Source organism: Acanthochromis polyacanthus, chromosome 15 (assembly GCF_021347895.1).
Source record: "Acanthochromis polyacanthus isolate Apoly-LR-REF ecotype Palm Island chromosome 15, KAUST_Apoly_ChrSc, whole genome shotgun sequence".
In the NCBI taxonomy this organism is placed as follows: domain Eukaryota; kingdom Metazoa; phylum Chordata; class Actinopteri; family Pomacentridae; genus Acanthochromis; species Acanthochromis polyacanthus.
Window position 1 is genome coordinate 38,675,380 of NC_067127.1, and position 19,705 is coordinate 38,695,084.

The 19,705-nt window shown below is 40.0% G+C and overlaps 1 protein-coding gene and 1 long non-coding RNA gene across 2 annotated transcripts in view; one reads left to right on the plus strand and one right to left on the minus strand.

The window, feature by feature from the left end:
• LOC110970990 (acetyl-coenzyme A synthetase 2-like, mitochondrial) overlaps window positions 1-15,718 on the minus strand; it is a 39,953-nt gene extending 24,235 nt beyond the window's left edge. Inside the window, 10 exon segments of the mRNA XM_051959910.1 lie at window positions 593-685; window positions 801-938; window positions 3,403-3,550; window positions 4,130-4,282; window positions 4,856-5,031; window positions 9,954-10,153; window positions 10,948-11,044; window positions 15,406-15,454; window positions 15,456-15,517; window positions 15,520-15,718. Of these exon segments, the coding sequence (XP_051815870.1) occupies window positions 593-685; window positions 801-938; window positions 3,403-3,550; window positions 4,130-4,282; window positions 4,856-5,031; window positions 9,954-10,153; window positions 10,948-11,044; window positions 15,406-15,454; window positions 15,456-15,517; window positions 15,520-15,718 (1,315 nt within the window).
• LOC127537506 (uncharacterized) lies at window positions 15,694-18,623 on the plus strand. The gene is made up of 3 exons (XR_007947203.1): window positions 15,694-15,799; window positions 18,124-18,208; window positions 18,431-18,623. It is a non-coding gene; the product is annotated as an uncharacterized LOC127537506 (long non-coding RNA).
• The last annotated feature ends 1,082 nt before the right edge of the window (window positions 18,624-19,705 follow it).

Here is a 19,705-nt window from a genome sequence, read left to right on the forward strand (position 1 = left end):
GGTGTGTTTACCCAGAGAGAGCTGCAGCTCATTTGAATAAAGTAGACTGGACTTCTACTTTATGCAAATTGAATGTGGGGTGCAAAGATCCCACGCATCATGAAACTGTCCTCAAACATCTAAACTAGCCATCGCTGACCAAAAACCAGGACAGATTCCACTGCTGCACATTATTTCTTGCCTCAAATGCTTTCAGAAATACTTTTTGCTGAAATGTTTTTGTAATAAAAGGGAGAGTTTGTGACCGAGCCGCTGTGTTTATCCGACATGCCTGCTGGGCCGTCAAGCTGAAAGCTCGGTCACGTGACCACGTAGCGGTCCGCTGTTGTTCGAGCGCTGTCATGTGACCATGCTGTGGTCCACTAGTGACCACCAGCCAGTTGTGCGATGTTCAGATGTGGTGTGTTGCCATGCAGAAAAATCACATATAGTGGACATGTGTCTTAACAACACTTCTCTGGTTGTTTATTTTCTCTCTGGTTGTTCATTTTCTCTCTCTGGTTGTGTATTTTCTGTCTCTCTGGTTGTTTATTTTTTCTCTCTGGTTGTTTATTTTCTGTCCAGCTCTAACTCCAGGTGAGTGTGGTCTCACCTGTCTGCCACCAGGTGTCCACCAGGGGGCAGCGTCCGTCTCCCACCACGCTGTGGAACCAGTGCCAGGCCTCGTGGTTGATGGGCTCTCCCACTGTGGACACACACACCTGTACTGCTACCTCTGTGAGGACTCCGGCCCACACACACACACACACACACACGACACACCTGATCTCTGTCACATGATGCGTGACATCACGGCACACCTGAGCCCAGCATCCTGAGAGACGAGCGGTCGTACTTCTTCACCCAGCTGTCATCGTACTTTAGCAGCAGCCGCAGAGCTGTGGGAGCTCCGTAGAACTGGTTGATCTTCAGACGCTCCACCATCTCCCAGTACCTGCCTGAAGCACACACACCTGGACTCTCAGTTTACCTCAACACACTCTCGCATGTCTCTGGTTGGTTGGTCTCACCTGTGACCTCAACAACGCACCTGGCCGCATGTTCCACCTGTAGCTGTTTACACTCAGCCATCAAAGGTAACAACCACAAGGCAGCGATAACACCTGCTGTAAACTCTGTGATGTCAGAGCTGTGCGGACCAATCAGTGCTCAGAGGAGCCATAAAACAATACAGGTGAGATAACCTTCCTCCAGGACATAAACCTTCATTAATAAGTAACTGAACTCTGGTTGCCTGTTCTGCAGGTGAAAGTCACCTGAGAGGCTTCAGAGCAGCTCAGCTTTACTGCAACACACAGTATTTTTAAAAACACTCCTGTGAAGTACGTTACAGGCATGTTACAGGTGTGTTACAGGTGTGTTACAGGTATTTTACAGCCATGTTACAGGTATGTTACAGGTGTGTTACAGTCACGTTGCAGGTACATTACAGGTGTGTCACAGGCATGTTATAGTCATGTTACAGGTATGTTACAGCCATGTTGCAGGCATGTTACAGCCGTGTTACAAGTGTGTTACAGGTGCATTAAAGCCATGTTACAGGCGTGTCACAGGTGTGTTACAGGCATGTTTCAGCCGTGTTGTAGGTGTGTTACAGATGTGCTACAGCCGTGTTACGGCCGTGTTACAGCCATGTAGCAGGTGGGTTGCAGGCTTGGTACAGCTGTGTTACAGGTGTGCTTACAGGTGTGCTACGGGTATGTTACAGCCATGTTACACCCGTGTTGCTGGTGTGCTACAGGTGTGCTACGAGGATGTTACAGCCATGTTACAGCCGTGTTACAGCCGTGTTGTAGGTGTGTTACAGGCGTTTTACAGGTATGTTACAGGTATGTTACAGCCGTGTTGCAGGTGTGTTATAGGTGTGTTACAGCCATGCTACAGGCGTGTTAAAGGTGTGTTACAGCCATGTTGCTGGTGTGCTACAGGTGTGCTACGAGGATGTTACAGCCGTGTTACAGCCGTGTTGTAGGTGTGTTACAGGCGTTTTACAGGTATGTTACAGGTATGTTACAGCCGTGTTACAGATGTGTTACAGATTTGTTACAGATTTGTTTTAGATGTGTTACAGGCATGTTACAGGTATGTTAGAAGCATGTTACAGGCATGTCACAGATGTGTTACAGATTTGTTTTAGATGTGTTACAGGCATGTTACAGGTATGTTAGAAGCATGTTACAGGCATGTCACAGATGTGTTACAGGTGTGTTATGGCGTGTTACAGCCATGTTGCAAGTGTGTTACAGGTAAGGTACAGCTGTGTTGCTGGTGTGCTACAGGTGTGCTACGAGGATGTTACAGCCATGTTGTAGGTGTGTTACAGCCATGTTACATGCGTGTTACAGCCATGTTAAAGGTGTGTTACAGCCATGTTGCAGGTGTGTTACAGCCGTGTTACAGCCATGTTACAGGCATGTTACAGCTGTGTTATAGGTGTGTTACAGGTATGTTACAGGCGTGTTACAGATTTGTTTTAGATGTGTTACAGGCATGTTACAGGCATGTTACAGGTGTGTTAAAGGCATGTTACAGCTGAGGTGCAGGGATGTTACAGGCATGTCACAGGTGTGTTACGGTTGTGTGTTATGGCCGTTTTACAGCCATGTTGCAGGTGTGTTACAGGTATGGTACAGCTGTGTTACAGGTGTGCTACGGGTATGTTACAGCCATGTTACACCCGTGTTGCTGGTGTGCTACAGGATGTTACAGCCGTGTTACAGGTATGTTACAGCCATGTTGCAGGTGTGTTATAGGTGTGTTACAGCCATGTTACACTCGTGTTACAGCCATGTTAAAGGTGTGATACAGCCATGTTGCAGGTGTGCTACAGCCATGTAACAGACATTTTTCAGATGTGTTAGAGGAATGTTACAGCTATGTTACAGGTGTGTTACAGGCATGTTACAGTCATGTTATAGGTGTGGTACAGGCATGTTACATACATGTTACAAGCGTGTTACAGCCATGCTGCAGGGATGTTACACGGGTGTTACAGGTGTGTTATAGGTGTGTTACAGGTATGTTAGAGGCGTGTTACAGATATGTTTTAGATGTGTTACAGGCATGTTACAGGCATGTTACAGCTGAGCTGCAGGGATGTTACAGGCGTGTTATAGGTGTGTTACAGGCATGTTACAGTCATGTCACAGCCATGTTACAGGCATGTTATCGGTGTGCTACGGGCATGTTACAGGCATGTTACAAGCGTGTTACAGCCATGCTGCAGGGATGTTACAGGTGTGTTACAGGTGTGTCATAGGTGTGTTACAGATGTGTTACAGGCATGTTACAGCCATGTTACAGGCATGTTACAGCCGAGCTGCAGGGATGTTACAGGCGTGTTATAGGTGTGTTACAGGCATGTTACAGTCATGTTACAGATGTACATGTTGAGCAGATCACCTGGGTTGGGGTAAACAGGTGTGCTCTCGAACAGCACGGTGGTGGCGCCATTACACAGCGGGCCGTAAACCACGTAGCTGTGTCCGGTTATCCAGCCGACGTCGGCCACACAGCCAAACACGTCGCCATCCTGATAGTCAAACACGTACTGGAACACAGTAGCATTAGCATTAGCAGCTGCTCAGTGGGAAGAATCTGACCACAAACAAAATGGCTGCAGAGACACTGAGCGTCTCCTAGCAACGCTCCCTCTCATTCCGGGTGTCTGTCTCTCGGCCAGCAGCCAGAAACCTTTTTTACATAAACCAGCTTTTGTTCCGTTTTTCATCCAAACAGCAGCGACGAGCCAAAAACCCGCTGATCTGTGAGCCACTAAGCTGCTTAGAAATTAGCACTGATAGATGTTTGGCAGCGATGGAGGAGCTTCTGGTCTATTTAATTATCTACAGCATGAGGTGAAGCTGCTGCTTCATCCTCCTCGTCTCTGAGGACAGCAGCTGATCGTTGTGTAACGGCCTCCTTTGTCTTCACTCATTAAAACACAGACTGGATCACTGAGGACACAAAGACCCATTCAGACCAAACCCACCACAAACCCACAGTAAACCCACAGTAAATCTACATCCCACCATGAAGAGTTCGACAAGATCCTGGGAGGAGAACCTGAGAGGAACATCTGAAGAGTTACAGGACTCAGTTATAGGAGCAGTTAGTAGTGCCGCTGTACCTGGTGGGTCATGGAGCAGTACAGCAGGTATCCAGCCTGAGTGTGGACGAGGCCTTTGGGTTTTCCTGTACTGCCTGAAGTGTAGAGCAGGAAGAGAATGTCCTCACTGTCCAGAGACTCAGCAGGACAGACAGGAAGCTGGGAGGACATCACCTGGAGACACACACACCTGTACTACTGATACTACTACTGATAACAATAATACTACTGATAGTAATAATAACAATAATAATACTGAGGCTACTACGAGTAACACTATTACTACTGAGACTACTAATAATACTACTACTACTGAGACTACTACTAATAATAATACTACTGAGACTACTAATAATATTACTAATCCTAATAATACTACTGATACTACAGCCGGAAGGACAGGAACCTGGGAGGACATTACCTGGAACTGACCATGCATTTAGGATGTATTGATAATGTATTGATGACGTACTAATGATGCATTGATGATGTATTGATGACGTATTGATGATGTATTGATGACATATTGATAATGCATTGATGATGTATTGATGATGTATTGATGACATATTGATAATGCATTGATGATGTATTGATGATGTATTGATGATGTACTGATGACGTATTGATAATGTATGATGATGAATTGATGAGGTATTGATGACTTATTGATGATGTTTTGAAGATTTATTGATGACGTATTGATGATTTATTGATATATAGATGACTAGTGATTGGCTGTCTCACTTCCTCCAGCGGGATGTCCATCTGTCCCATCGCTGTTGGTCTGTCTGTCCTCTGGGAGACGAAGACGTGTTGGACGATGGGACAGGTCTTCAAGGCAGCGTCCACGGTGGCCTTCAGCTCGATGGTCCGGCCTCCTCTTACACCTTGATTACAGGTGATCACAGCTTTACATCCGGCTGGAACACAGAAGACAGAAGACAGACAAAAGCAGCATGAGGCCAGGAGTTCCTCAGGGATTGATGCTGGGTCCTCCTGTCTTTAATATATTCATGATTAAACTCATCATTCATCACACAGAGCATATATTACCGAGAAACTTTACTCTCAATAAGAAGCTGGACGAGTTAGTAGAATAAATAATACTCAGAAATATTTGATAAATAATTCGTAAGTAGAGATCGACTGATTATTGGTCGGGCCGATTATCGGCGCCGATATTTGGAAATTTGACGTATATCGGCATCTGCCTTTTTTTAATCCGACCGGCCGATATGAAGAAATCAATTTAAAACTGGGTTATTTCGGCTCAAAAGCAGCCGTGCCTCTCTCTCTCCTGCCTGCTGTCTCCTGCACTATTCACCCCGTCCTCTGATTGGTTAAGCGGCAGAGGCAGAGCCTCCGAAGAAGAAGCTGTCCTCACACACACTGGAGAGTGAGAGGAAAAGTTTTCTTGTGTGAGAAGCTCCGGACAGAAAACACGTGTCAAAGGTAAATGCAGAAAGCTCTTCCGAAATTGTAATAAACATCCCAGTACTCTGCATCTCACGACTACTACTAACGTTACAGTGAGCAGCAGAATAACGTAAGAGCAGAGTAAACCTTAGCGGCAGCTCTGCTAACTCGTATTACGTCCCAACATGTCTGTGAATTATTTAACCCGTTGCGCTTCAGTTGCGCTTCAGTGTTCCGCCCGCGGTACACTTTGAGATCTGCATAAGCAATTTGCTAAACGTCTGAAACTGCAAATGCGATTATACAAACACTATACGCCGATGGAAAGCTTAGATTCTCATGAATTTGCCGGTATAAACCACTTTCAGATGCGATTACCACAGCGGGTGATATAAACAACATACCTGTAACATACCTGTCCGACAAACAACGAATATCCATCCATCCTTTCTCTATACACGGCTTTAACGTACACAGCGCGACTCACATTTCCGGGTTCATTATTACACACAGATGAAATATTCCACAAAAAACGGCCATAATCCAACCTTTTACATCCAGACAAAACAAGCCAGTAAACTATTTTATCCAAAACATGTCCTGAAGTCGTATAAAGTCCATGAATCGGTTGTTTTCAAGGAAATGCACCTCGCAATGCGCGTCCAATATTCCCTGTATTTCTCGTCATATTTTTATTTACAAATAGAATATTAGCGATTTTTTTGTACTGAAAATGGCTGGAATTGACTGCAGCTGAAGACTGCTGATAATATCGAGATGGAAACATTCCATGATAGAAAAGCATGTGTGTGTGATTAAGAGAGAGTGCATAAAAAACTCAGTTCACTTGTTTTAGGGAGCGCTAAGGTGGAGGCTGCTTAGCTTTTACCATAAAATTAGTTCGTCGATCTGGCTCTAAACGCTCTGCAGACTATGTATGAGCAATGGGGAAAATACACCGTACTTTCCGGACAGTTAGCCGTTACTTTTTCTCAGGCTTCGAACCCTACAGCTTATACAACGATGTGGCTAATGTATAGATTTCTACGGGCCAGCTTCATGCCGTCAATACGTTTATCCTCGTCAGAATGAAATTACTGAACCGGTCACAGTGGACCAATGAAACTGTTGGAATTAAATCAAACGCACTCACACTAAATTCTTCAGATCAGTCATTTTGCGCTTCATGCACACACCCTCATCATGGAAAACACACGAAGGAATGCATATGATTTAGCTTTTAAGTTAAAGGCAATCGATCTGTCGGTCAAAGAAGTAAACAGAGCTACTGCACGTATTTATTTTGAGATCCGAATATTCAGATCCTTATATTCAGGTGCGCTCAATAGTCTGGAAATCACGGTATGTAATGTGGAGAATAGTATGTAGTTAAAGTCACGTGAAAAACTCTACAACTCACGACTACTAACGTTGCTATGAGCTTTCTGGTCCTATGATCTGAAAATGAACGGGAAGATGAGAGAGTAAAATTCAGAAATGATATTACTTTATAAAATCTCTGGAAGCAAGTTTTTATTTACATTTACTAGAGATACTGCTGAGCCTGAGAACTCCTGCACTTTTTGTTTGAAGTTAAAACAAAGTTAAATTATTTCAGTTATATTGAACTTTTACTTTATTGTGAAAAAATTCAGGGAGCTATTATTTAAGTTTTTATTTGCATTTACTAGAGATAATGCTGAGCCTGAGAACTCCTGCACTTTTTGTTTTTGTTTGAAGTTTTTTAAAAAAGATAAGTCATTTCAGTTGTATTGAAATTTTACTTTATTTACTGTGAAAATAATTCAGGGAGCTATTATTTAAGTCTTTATTTAACTTTACAAGAGGTGCTGCTGAGCCTGAGAACTCCCTGTATTTTTGTTGTGTTTGAACTTAAAACAAAGACAAGTCATTGTAGTTATATTTAAATTTTACTGTATTTTCAGTGGAAAAATTTCAGAGAGCTATTTATTTAACCTTTTATTCAACTTTATAAGAGATGTTTCTGAGTCTAGGAAATTCAGGCACTTCTGGAGCTATTATTTTCTATTTGTGTGATTCAATAAACATGCTTTCGGCATTTCAATGAAGTTCAGTTTTTGCATTATTCAATTTTTTACGCCAATTTTTACACTTTTACTGCAAATGAATATCGGCTCCAAATATCGGTTATCGGCCTCCTCTAACTACTAATAATCGGTATCGGTCCTGAAAAACCCATATCGGTCTATCTCTATTCATAAGCTGATAGTTTGAGACCTTCTGATGTTTAGAGTTTAGAGTTTGTCATCTTCATGTTCTGGTTCTTCTTTAAAATGATTTAATTTATTAGCAGAACTAAAACCAACTCCTCCTCTTTCTCTTTATCATCATGAGAGCCCTCCAACCTCAGAGAAAACAGCTCTGCTTCATCCAGTTGCAGGTTTACTACATTGGAGTTAGCAGCTAGCAGTTAGCAGGGAGCTAGCTGCTGTTTCTAAAAAGCTAAAGATGTAGCCATGACATTCAGCTTCTGTTCATCTCTAGTTTCTGTTCTGTGTTCATCTATTCTTCAAAACTGTTTAAAATGTTGTCTGAAATACTTTTGCACATGAACTGTGTGACATTTAAACACGCATGTTGAGTTTATTCCCGTTAGCGAAGCTGCTAACAGGGAGAATGAGCTCTGCAGTGAATCTATTTCCTGTCTGAATGAAAGCTGAAGCTGTTTGTGTTTGAAGGAACCTTTGAAGCGCTGCAAACTTCAGCAGTTTGGTGATAAAACAAGAGGTTCCAGCAGCTTTAGATCTGCTCCTCCACCTGTTCCAACTCCACAGAAACCTGCAGCTCACATGTTTTATTAATAATTCTGCTTTTGGATTCATCAAGCTGCAGATCAGACTCTGTTTGGAGGTTTTTCTGACGTTCATTCACAACATTCAAGTGTTTCTTTAGTAGAACATGCTGTAGTTCTGCTTCGCCACAGATCTGAACAAAATGAGGTAAAAACAACATGAAGAAGAGATCAGTGACCATTTATCAAGAGAAAAAATAAAAATTCATGATTCCAGCTTTTCAAATGTGAAAATATGCAGATTTTTCTATTAAAAGTGAAAACAAAAAATTATAACAAAATAAACTAATTAAAAATAAAAATGATAAAACTTAAAATGTTCAACAGTAAAATAACTCATTAAAAATGCAGTAAAAATGCAAATAATCAACATAAAGTCATAATTTACAAAAAATCTAATAAAAATTAATAAAATATAACAAGAAATAAAAATAAATCAGATTTTTAACATGTTTTTACTCTGCCGTGTGGAAACACTGCCTGCAGTTCATCTGAAAACTGAACTTTGGTTTCTGTTGGTCACAGAAAACATCAAAGAAATGAGAAGAAATGTTCCATGCTTCCAAATGTGAAGGTTTGAAAGTTTTCTTGATGATTAAAGTTCATTCTGAGCTCCGGTTGCTGAGGTTTGGTGACACAAAGTCGAAAGAAGTAAACTGAAAATTAACTGAAGATTTAAATAAACCATCAGTGATGACCAGTAATCATTTATTGATCCGTCAGAGTGAAGCTCTCAGATGTTTCCAGGTCGTATTCAGACTTTAGAGGTTTTTATTTCCACTCTTTAAGAAGCTGAACTCCTCATGCTGTCGGTTCAAACAGTCTGATGGAAACTTCACGCTTCCTACTTCTGTTTCCACGACAAATGTCTGAACTCCACAGAACCCGAGCAGCAAAGAGCAGTGTTCTGCTGGTTCTGCTGGTTAATCAGCAGCTCTACTCCAGTCTGGTTTGGTTTCTCTCCTCTGCTGTCTGTCTCTCTACTAATCTGTCCAATAAACTCAACAAAAGGTCAAAAATAACTTCAAAATAAATCATCAGAAACTAGAAGTGAAACAAAAACACTCTGAATCCTGAACTACAGACCTCTGTGTAAATATTTAAACAATAAAACATGAATCTCAAGTCGGACATTTTTCTACACTAAATCTGTGTTTTTGTTGCTTTTTTGACTTTATTCTATAAATATTCCTGGTTTTCAGTGTAAAATGGATCCAGTTTTTCATAATAATTCACAAACTTTGACATTTATTAATGCAATTCATTTTTTTCTTTATTTTTTGTGGTGGGTGAGGATGGGGGGGTTTCTTGGTGAACTTTTTTCAACTTTAATAACATTTCTCAAAAGATCTCAACTATATTCTGTAAATTCCAGATTTTTCTGCTCACAGAGCAACTCTTTAAAAAGAAACTGTGGACATAAATTCTCGTCCTGCAGCTGAAAAGCAGAAGAAAAACGACCGGCTGGAGGAACTGAAGGATCCTTGAACTGCTCGTCTGGTTCCTCTGTGAAACTCTGGAAGTTCTCAGCCTGTTTCTAAAGAACCTCCTGGATCTAAAGGCGGTTCCGGTCCTATTCGTCTCTGGACTCACCGTCCTGGATCCGTCCTGCCAGAGCCTCGGCGCTGAAGCCAGCGAACACCACGGTGTGCACAGCGCCGATACGTGCACACGCCAACATGGCCGCCACCGCCATGGGTGACACGGGCATGTAGATGGCCACCCGGTCGCCTGTCTGGATGCCGTAACTCTTCAGAGTGTTGGAGAGACGGCAGGTCATCTCCAGAAGCTCTCTGTAGGATGAAACATCTGATCAATAAAGACTTCCCCAGCAGCAAGAAGTGATCACACCAACGATCAATAACAGATCTGATCAGAACATCTTTAATAACTTTACCAACAGCTGATTCAGTGAAAAACCCTAAAGTGATCGGAGGACGTTTATCTGGTTCCGATGTTGGTTCATCCATAGCCTCCTGGTCGGTTCTGATCCATAACAGGAACTCTGTTGGTCCCAGTCTGAGTTCCTGTTGGAGGTCATGAACCTCCTCAGAAATTGTTGTCATGGTACCCATTGCTGCTAAACACCCACAATGCTCTCTGCTTGGAGGTTTCAAGATGACCAGGAGAAACAAACCATCATCCACCTTAAACAAGAGGACTACTTATAGCGTTTCTTCAGACTGATCATCTGAAAGTTAAAGTTTGGGGTTTGGTTTCACAGAGAAGCAGGTCAGAAGGAACCTAAAGTCAGAGTGAAGCACTATCCTGGAGGTTTGAAGCTCCATTAGAACATCTGGAGTTTTGTTTTCCAGCCTGTGATGAACGTTGACCACAACCTTTATGGGACACATTCCTGTTCCTGATCAGACAAACATCTTCTGACTCTGAGCTGCTCCGAAGCGTCACTTCCAAACAGAAGAACATAAATAAAACCAGCAACAACAACTGTACAGAAGCTGGAACTAAAGACAGAAAGATGAAATGCTTTGGATTGCTGTTCTGGTTATCAGAGAAGAAAACCCCTCCAGTAGAACTCCATCACTTGAAGGCAGCAGAGAGAACATCATGAAGAACGTGTTCCTACCTGTAGGTCACCTTCACCTCCGTACCCGGCTCGTCTCGCTCCCAGATCAGAGCCACTCGGTCTGGATGCTTCTCCACATGGACATCCAGACAGTTCACTGAGGATCAGACCAGATCATCATCTACAGTCCATGGTCCTCACTGTACACACCTGAAGTACTTCAAAGTAAAAAACACTAAATGTCTCGATAAAACCTCAATGTTCTGTAGGTGGAACCTGTAGTAACACTAGATGTAGTACTAGAGAGTAAATGTATTACAGGGTAAATAAGATAAGATAGACTTTATTAATCTCACAAAGGAGAAAGTCTCTATTAAATGTAGTATTCCAAGGTACATGTAGTACTCGAGGATAAATGTAGTACTAGAAGGTAAATGTAGTACGAGCTAGTACTACTCCAGTGAATTCATGGTCCTGTCAGTGCAGATCGGAGGAGTTCCTGATTGTAGAACATCATCAGAAATAAACTTCAGGAAGTTCAGTTGCATCACTTCCTGTTGTGAAAGTAATCTGATTACTATGAGGGAATTACAGGCCTGAAACTGTCAGGTTAGAAAAGGCTTCAACTGCCGACATCAAACTGAAAAATCTGAACTCTGACATGATTTTTAGTTCCTCAAATAATCGATCAGCCGGCAGATGGATCAATAATCAATAATCACTGACATGATCAGTTACAGGTTTAATTATCAATAAACTCCACAAATGTCTTTGTTCTGCTTTGAATTAAACTCAAGTGGATTTCAGATTCAATCCATTCTGAGCGTCACGCAGAGTTCACCAGCATTTATGTAATTTCTGATCAGACTGGATTATTATTGGGTTATTATTGGATTATTATTGGATATATTATTGGGTTATTATTGGATTATATTGGATTTATTATTGTGTTATTATTGGATTATTATTGGGTATTATTGGGTTATTATTGGGTTATTATTGATTATTATTGGTTATTATGGGATTATTATTGGGTTATTATTGGTATTATTGGGTTATTATGGGTTATTATTGGATTATATATTGGGTTATTATTGGGTTATTATTGGATTATTATTGGGGTTATTATTGGATTATTATTGGTTATTATTGGGTTATTATTGGATTATTATTGGTATTATGGTTATTGGGTTATTATTGGGTTATTATTGGGATTATTATATGGTTATTATTGGGTTATTATTGGATTATTATGGGTTTATTATGGGTATATTGGATATTAATGGGTTATTTGGATTATATTGGAGTTATTATTGGGTTATTATTGGATTATTATTGATTATTATTCGGGTTATTATTGGATTATTATTGGATTATTATTGGGTTATTATTGGATTATTATTGGATTATTATTGGTTATTATTGGGTTATTATGGATTATTATTGGATTATTATTGGGTTATTATTGGATTATTATTGGATTATTATTGGATTATTATTGGGTTATTATTGGATTATTATTGGGTTATTATTGGATTGTTATTGGGTTATTATTGGATTATTATGGATTATTATTGGGTTATTATTGGATTATTATGGGTTATTATTGATTATTTTGGATTATTATTGGATTTATTGGATTATTATTGGTTATTATTGGGTTATTATTGGATTATTATTGGATTATTATTGGGGTTATTATTGGGTTTATTATTGGATTATCTATTTGGATTTTTATTGGGTTATTATTGGATTATTATTGGATTATTATTGGGTTATTATTGGGTTATTATTGGGTATTATTGGGTTATTATTGGATTATTATTGGGTTATTATTGGATTATTATTGGATTATTATTGGTTATTTATTGGATTATTATTGGGTTATTATTGATATTATTGGATTATTATTGGGTTATTATTGGATTATTATTGGATTATTATTGGGTTATTATTGGGTTATTATTGGATTATTATTGGATTATTATTGGGGTTATTATTGGATTATTATGGATTATTAATTGGGTTATTATTGGTGATTATGGTTATTTGGGAATTGATATATTGGATTATTATTGGGTTATTATTGTATTATTATGGATTATTATTTGGGTTATTTTGGGGTGTTATATTGGGTTATTATTGGATTATTATTGGTTATTATTTGGATTATTATTGATTATTATTGGTTATTATTGGATTATTATTGGATTATTATTGGGATTATTATTGGGTTATTATTGGAGTTATTATTGGATTATTATTGGTATATGATTATATGGATTATATTGGGTTATTATTGGATTATTATTGGGTTATTATTGGGTTATTATTGGATTATTATTGGATTATTATTGGGTTATTATTGGATTATTATTGGATTATTATTGGATTATTGGTTATTATTGGATTATTATTGGATTATTATTGGGTTATTATTGGGTTATTAGCAGCAGCAGGTCTCAGTCGAGTCTGGTGGAGGTGGAAGATTTGAATTAAATGGGGGAACAACTCAGCTCACATTTCTATCCCCAGAAAACTACAAATCCAGTAAGATTCTGGTTTTACTCTGAACTGGTTTTTACTCTGAACTGGTTTTACTCTGAACTGGTTTTAGTCAGGCATAAACTATCCGTGACATCACCCGTTGGTTTCAACGCCGAGAAAATGAAGCCCGGATTTTGCTACTTCCTGGTCGCCGTTTTGGATTTTTTGAGCCAGTGACGTAAAAAGCGTCATCAAACAGGCTGGACCGGAGAGCAACTAGGGGCAGGATTGGCTGAGGACTCTCTTATCCCGCCCACATTTTACCGCAAAGGCTTCTGTTGCTGTCTATCGAGTATAGCCACGCCCCCTTGCTCCGCCAACTTTAACGATGTATTTAAAATTCAGTATTGATTTATTTTAAGATCGGCCACCTGATCTCTCATTTTGACCATGAAAACTAACAGGAAAAAAATCCTGAGCTGTAGAACATCAGTCTATCAAATTTTATTTTTTCCAAAAATGAATTGGGGTCTATGGAGCAAAAGCTTCTTGGAGCCAACCCTAGCGGACGGCGTGATATTGCAAGTTTTTGACACTTCCGGGTTGGCGTCAATTCTGGAGCCAGAAGCTACGTCCATCTTTATATACAGTCTATGGTTTACTCTGAACTGGTTTTATTCTGAACTGGTTTTATTCTTTTTTCTCTTGAAAAATACATTTCCTAACTACTACTCAGTTTTTAACGGAAAAAATGCCGTAATGTGTACCAATAGTGTAATTTTCCCATTTAATTCTCGTAAAGAATCCAGTTTTTCCAGTTAAATGTAGAGATTGTTGTACTGATGATGGAAATATGCTTTAATATTTATAACAAGCAACATTTCTGCATTTATTACATGCAAAAATTTGTCAAACTGATTTTGTGTTAATGATGGACATAAATATTTCTGACATCTTTAATAATCGCAGTTTTTACTAATGTTAAACATACTAACTACAATTCTACAGTTTCATTTATCAGACGCTTTTGTCCAAAGCAACGTCCAACACAAGCAAGAATTCAGACATCAGGAAAAACCTGTAGGAAGTGCAAAAGTGCTTCAAGTGTGATTGGTCAAAGGTGCTGCCATCAAGTTACAGAAGAATTGCCAAAGTAGAAAGGGACTCAGCAGAACACACAGAGTTTGGTAGTTTGTTCCACCATTTGGGAACAACAGAGGAGAAGAGTCTGTTCGAGATTTGGAGCCGTGCTGACTGTTGTTCTGATGATGAAAAAATGCTGTAATATTGATAATAAGTTACACAAACTTTATTTTATGGGTATTTTCATGTAAATTTTCACATTTTTAAAGGTGAAAACTTTTTTGTACAGAAAAATATGGAATGAAGCATGTTTTTTAACCCTAAAACCAACAATATTAACACATTTCTTTACCATAAATGTGGAAAATGTTTTACTGTGATTTTACAGCAAAGCTCTGGCGACCACAGCTGCCAGAACTTTACCGTAAAAACAACTACTTTTTACACTGTAGTTTTCATCACTTTGTTCTTTTGACTTTAAAATGTAAATGAGTTTTTATTCCAGTAAAAATTAAAATTTTAATCACTGATTATATTTCACATGTTTTAGTTTTTTCAACATTTTATAAAATCTTTGAATATTTTTGACATTTTATCAATAGCCTATTTTTTAAACTATTGTGGTCATTTTGCTATTTTTATGGTTTAATTCTGAAACAGGTTGGATCTAAATGAACTTTGATCTGCAGGTTTGATTATCAGGAACATGATTGATTGATTGATTGATTGATTGATTGATTGATGATTGATTGATTGATTGACTGATTCACTGAGAACAGCAATAGTTCAATGTAAAAGTTTGAATAAAGTTCAGGACAAAAGTTTCACATTTCTGGTCTGGATGAAGATGAAGAAGATGAAGGACTGCGTCCTGCTGGTTATTGATCAGGATCTGATCAGTGATCGATAGGTGTTATCGGTCAGACCTCGGTTCTCCGGTAAACTCACCGGACACGTTGAGCCTCCCGCCGAGGAACCAGCCGATCCTCCCGCTGCGGGAGCTCGCAGTCCCGGACCCGCTGGAACGGCTCCATCCAGCAGAGTCTGTCGGCGGCGGCGGAGCCCAGAACCGGTCCGGGTCGGTGACGGAGAGCCGGTACAGGTCCCGGTGGGGCAGCCGGGACAGCTCGGAGCTCCACGTGCCCGGCGGCGGCACTGAGGACACGCGGCGGACCGGACTGGACCCGGAGCGGCCGAGATCCGGAATCCTGGAGCGGCTCAGCGGGATCCTGAAGAGCCCGGTTCTCCCGAGGGCCGCCATGTTGGATCACAATCTCCTCGTCCTCAGGAGAGGTCACCTGGAGGCAGGAGGGGGGGCGGCGGGAGCAGAGGTTATCGAGAGGTTGGTTCCCCAGAGGTTCTCTAAAAGTTCTCTAAAGGATCCTCTCAAACCTTCTCCATTTGATGGATCAGGTTTGAATAATAAAAAAACAGTACTACCACTACTATTAATAAATAACAACACTAATATTAAACAATAATAATAATAGCACTATAAATGAATAATAATAACTCTAATATCAGGTAAAAGCAGAATTCCATCCCATAAATCAGAATTAGTTTTATCTTAATCTCAGTTTTAATCCCAGAAATCAATCAGCAGAATATTAAATTTAATCTCATAAACTCTTGAATCTAAAATGTTGAATTTTTTATTTTATATTTTCTAATAAATCAAAAAACTACTCATTTTGATTCTTAAATCGTTTTTAAAAAAATTAATTCTGACTTTTGAAATCAAACCTGATGTTTTATATCATAACTAGATTCTATTTTTATCTGTTTTTAGAACCTGAGGACCGTCATTTGTTGAATTTAAAAGTTTATCATCATTTTAAATAAATCTCAGAACTGACCTGCAGTCATTTCTGTTTCCTCTTTCAGACTTTTTATCAGTGAAGTTCAAACGTCACCCTGAATCTAGGCTGAATCCCAAACCCCCCCCCCCCCCACACACACACACACACACACACACACACACACACACACTCCCCCTCCACTATCGAGTGTCACTCCAAAAGAGGTCACACTCGCAGCTGTGGAGGGCAACCTATTACTGAAGGGGGAGGGTATAAATACGATCGTCAGGAATGGGACCATAGATATATACAAACCCTAGATGGCTCGTGAGCGCTGTCAGCCTATGGGGAGCGACGTCGCCACATGGCGGCCATCTTGGGACAGGGCTGCTCGATCACTCATAACATTAAGTCAATGGAGCATGGATTTTAAAATCACTGTAGATTGCTCAATTTTCAACCGATTTTACAACAGCTTGGTTGTTATAAACGTCAGAGATGTACTTGTTTTACTGCTACATAAGAATAATTAAAACCATTGAATTCATATAATAATGAACACAGATATCATCTTTTTTCAGCATAAATGGATGTAATGTAATTTAATATTTAACATTGCACTTCTTTATTACTATCAGCTTTCTAATGCACAGATAAAAACAAAGCTCAACCAAAATCAATGCACAACAAAAAGAGATGATGTCTTTTCTTTCATTGAACCTGGTGCCTACATTACCCACAATGCATTTCGGCTGCAGGCTAACTAATCCAGGCATAGATGTATACAAACAATAAGTCTAAGGTCTCAATCAAAGTCTCTTAACAAGCAAATAAATACAACCACAACCACAAAGAATGTAATTTCACCTAAAGATTCGGTTCTCAAAAAAACGTTGGTCTCAGAAAACCTAATAATTGAAAATCAGATTGTGAGTAACACCATCTTCAATGTGAGTAGCCAGGCAGAAAAAACACACAACTATGCCGCATTTTTCAAAACGAAAAGCTGCGATTCGGAATTGAGCCTGAATCATAGCCACGTTAATAAGGTTTGTAATAAACTAAACCGTTTGTAAATCAATCAGAATTGAGCGAGTTATGAGTGTTAAAGTGAGGAAATCATCCACCTTTACCATTGACTACAGTACAGTGCGCCAGAGCAGTCCCCTGTCCTAAGATGGCCGCCAAGTGACAACGCGCCCGACTCTGTCTTGAGACATCTAGTGTTTGTATATAATCTATGATTGGGACCAATGACGTATATATAGAGCTAGACCGCTCACTGGCCGCTGAGAGGCGGCTAATAGGAGCTGACTTCTGGTAGTGGTAGACGTGGTGTCAGATTGGAACGTCAGCACGGTATGTGACTTTGTGTTTCGTGATTTACCAAGGTACAGTAAACTTCTGTGTTGGAATCAAGTCACAATGCTTGAAATACGTTGAGAACACCAGACCAGGAGGCCCTAGACCAGCACTGGCTGGGTTTTTCACTGACTGCAGCTGAGCAGACTCTCCTCAGGAGAGTTCCCAGTTCGCTGTCATGCTCATGGCTCACCATTCCCCCTGTGCCTGTGGTCTCACTCTGACCTGTGACGGGTGACAAGGCTATTTTGTCATCAGAAAATATGTGTTAATGAAACTAGAAATCAGTTTGAGAAGGTGAACAGCACGGCACGATCATATATGACACTGACCGTGCATACGTCGCTGCATAGCAATAGCAGTTAGCACTCTGCTAGCTCCTTCAGTGCCACCAGTTTGTGATCCTTCCTCTGGAAGTAAGTGAAAGGAAACGTGCTGACACTCACCTTGCAATCATCACATCATGAACCTGTTAATTTAAGTGTCTCTGTTGTTATGGTTTCAGGTGGGTGTGGCTAATATCTGACCATGGTGAAGTCGTGTGCTGCCATCTCCTGCACCAGTCCATTTTGGAATATTTCCTTTCATAAGTAAGTGGCTCTTTTATTTGGGACATTCTGCCTCCAATTTGCTCTGCTTCTTTGTTTGCAAACAGAAAGTCCTTCTGACCTTGTCTTGAGTGCTGCACTCAGCCAGTTTAGCTTGAATCACTAACTGTACAGTGTTAAGGCTGGTGTGACTATCAGTATTTCCAATGACAGTCACAGTGCATCATTGTCTATGGATGGATTATAATATGCCACACATTTCAGGTTTTCCAAGCAGTCCAAGGACAGCACACTGAGAGATCAATGGATACAGGCCATCAGCAGAGAAGTGGTGAGGACCAAGAGGAGATGATCATAATTATGTCTGCAGCAACCATTTCAGGGAGGAGGACTTCATCCTCTCAAAACATGCTCAACACAAGCTTCTCAGGCCAGGAGCTGTACCATCCCTCAGTTTGGGGAACCAGAGAAAAAGGTTATGTTCCTTAATTGTTAATGGCTGCTCATTATTTCAGTTTAGTACTTTTCTTTTTTCTTGTCAGTTTGGTTGCGGTATAAAATGATTCAGGATCGGTTTTTGGCTTTCATAGTGATTTGCAGCCATTCATTGTGATGTTTCTTCAGGTATTGGTGAAAACAGAAACACATCTTTTGGGAATTTGCCATGTTAATTCTTTTATCAAATGTTTAGATGAGGACAACCCAAAGCAGCCGGCAGCAGTGCATATACCAGCACATTGGACATGGAGCCTGAACTAGAGCCTGAAGGACAGTGCTGCTGTTAGTGAACAACCATGCATACTGTACAGACAGCGACACCCTGAAGAGGAAATATTGACGATCTAAGTGTACAGCTGAAAAGCTGAGGCAGGACTTCAACAATGCCAAACGTAGAGAGAAGCGCTGCAGAGTGACGTTGGAGGCCATGTTAGCTAAAACCAAGGAAATACAAGCTCTGTCTGATGATGCTCATTCCATGCTTGATGCATATAAAGGTATTCCTTGTTGTAGAAGTACATTATGAGTGACATCCAGCATATTTAAATAGAATTATGTAACTGCACATTGTTCACACACACACTGCCCTAGAATTTAGAAATCAGTGACAAAGGTGTGACGTTGCAGTGATATTAAAAAGAAAGTCACAAAGACGACAAGTGTAACGTAAGACTACGAAATTTGCCATGCATATGCAGTGTGAACAAAAATGTCTGTTGGAGTTATATTCTAAACGCAACAGGAACTCTGTCATTTTGAACTGAATGAAGACATCCATATGTCAATGTGCACTCAGTCATAGCGCCACCTTGCTGTATAGGAAATTAACATGTTTGCACTTATATGTTGTACCTATACTTAATAATTAATCTGCAATTTTTCATTGACTTTGACTTCTTTCTATTGGTGTTTGCAATTAGTGTCTTACATGCTTTTATTTTTCCATTCTTGTCTTTCTTTGGCTGTTTACTCAATCAGTTTTAATTGTTCTAGAAATGAGTGTTCCATTGTATTCAATGAACCCTTTTCTGATTAAAGTGA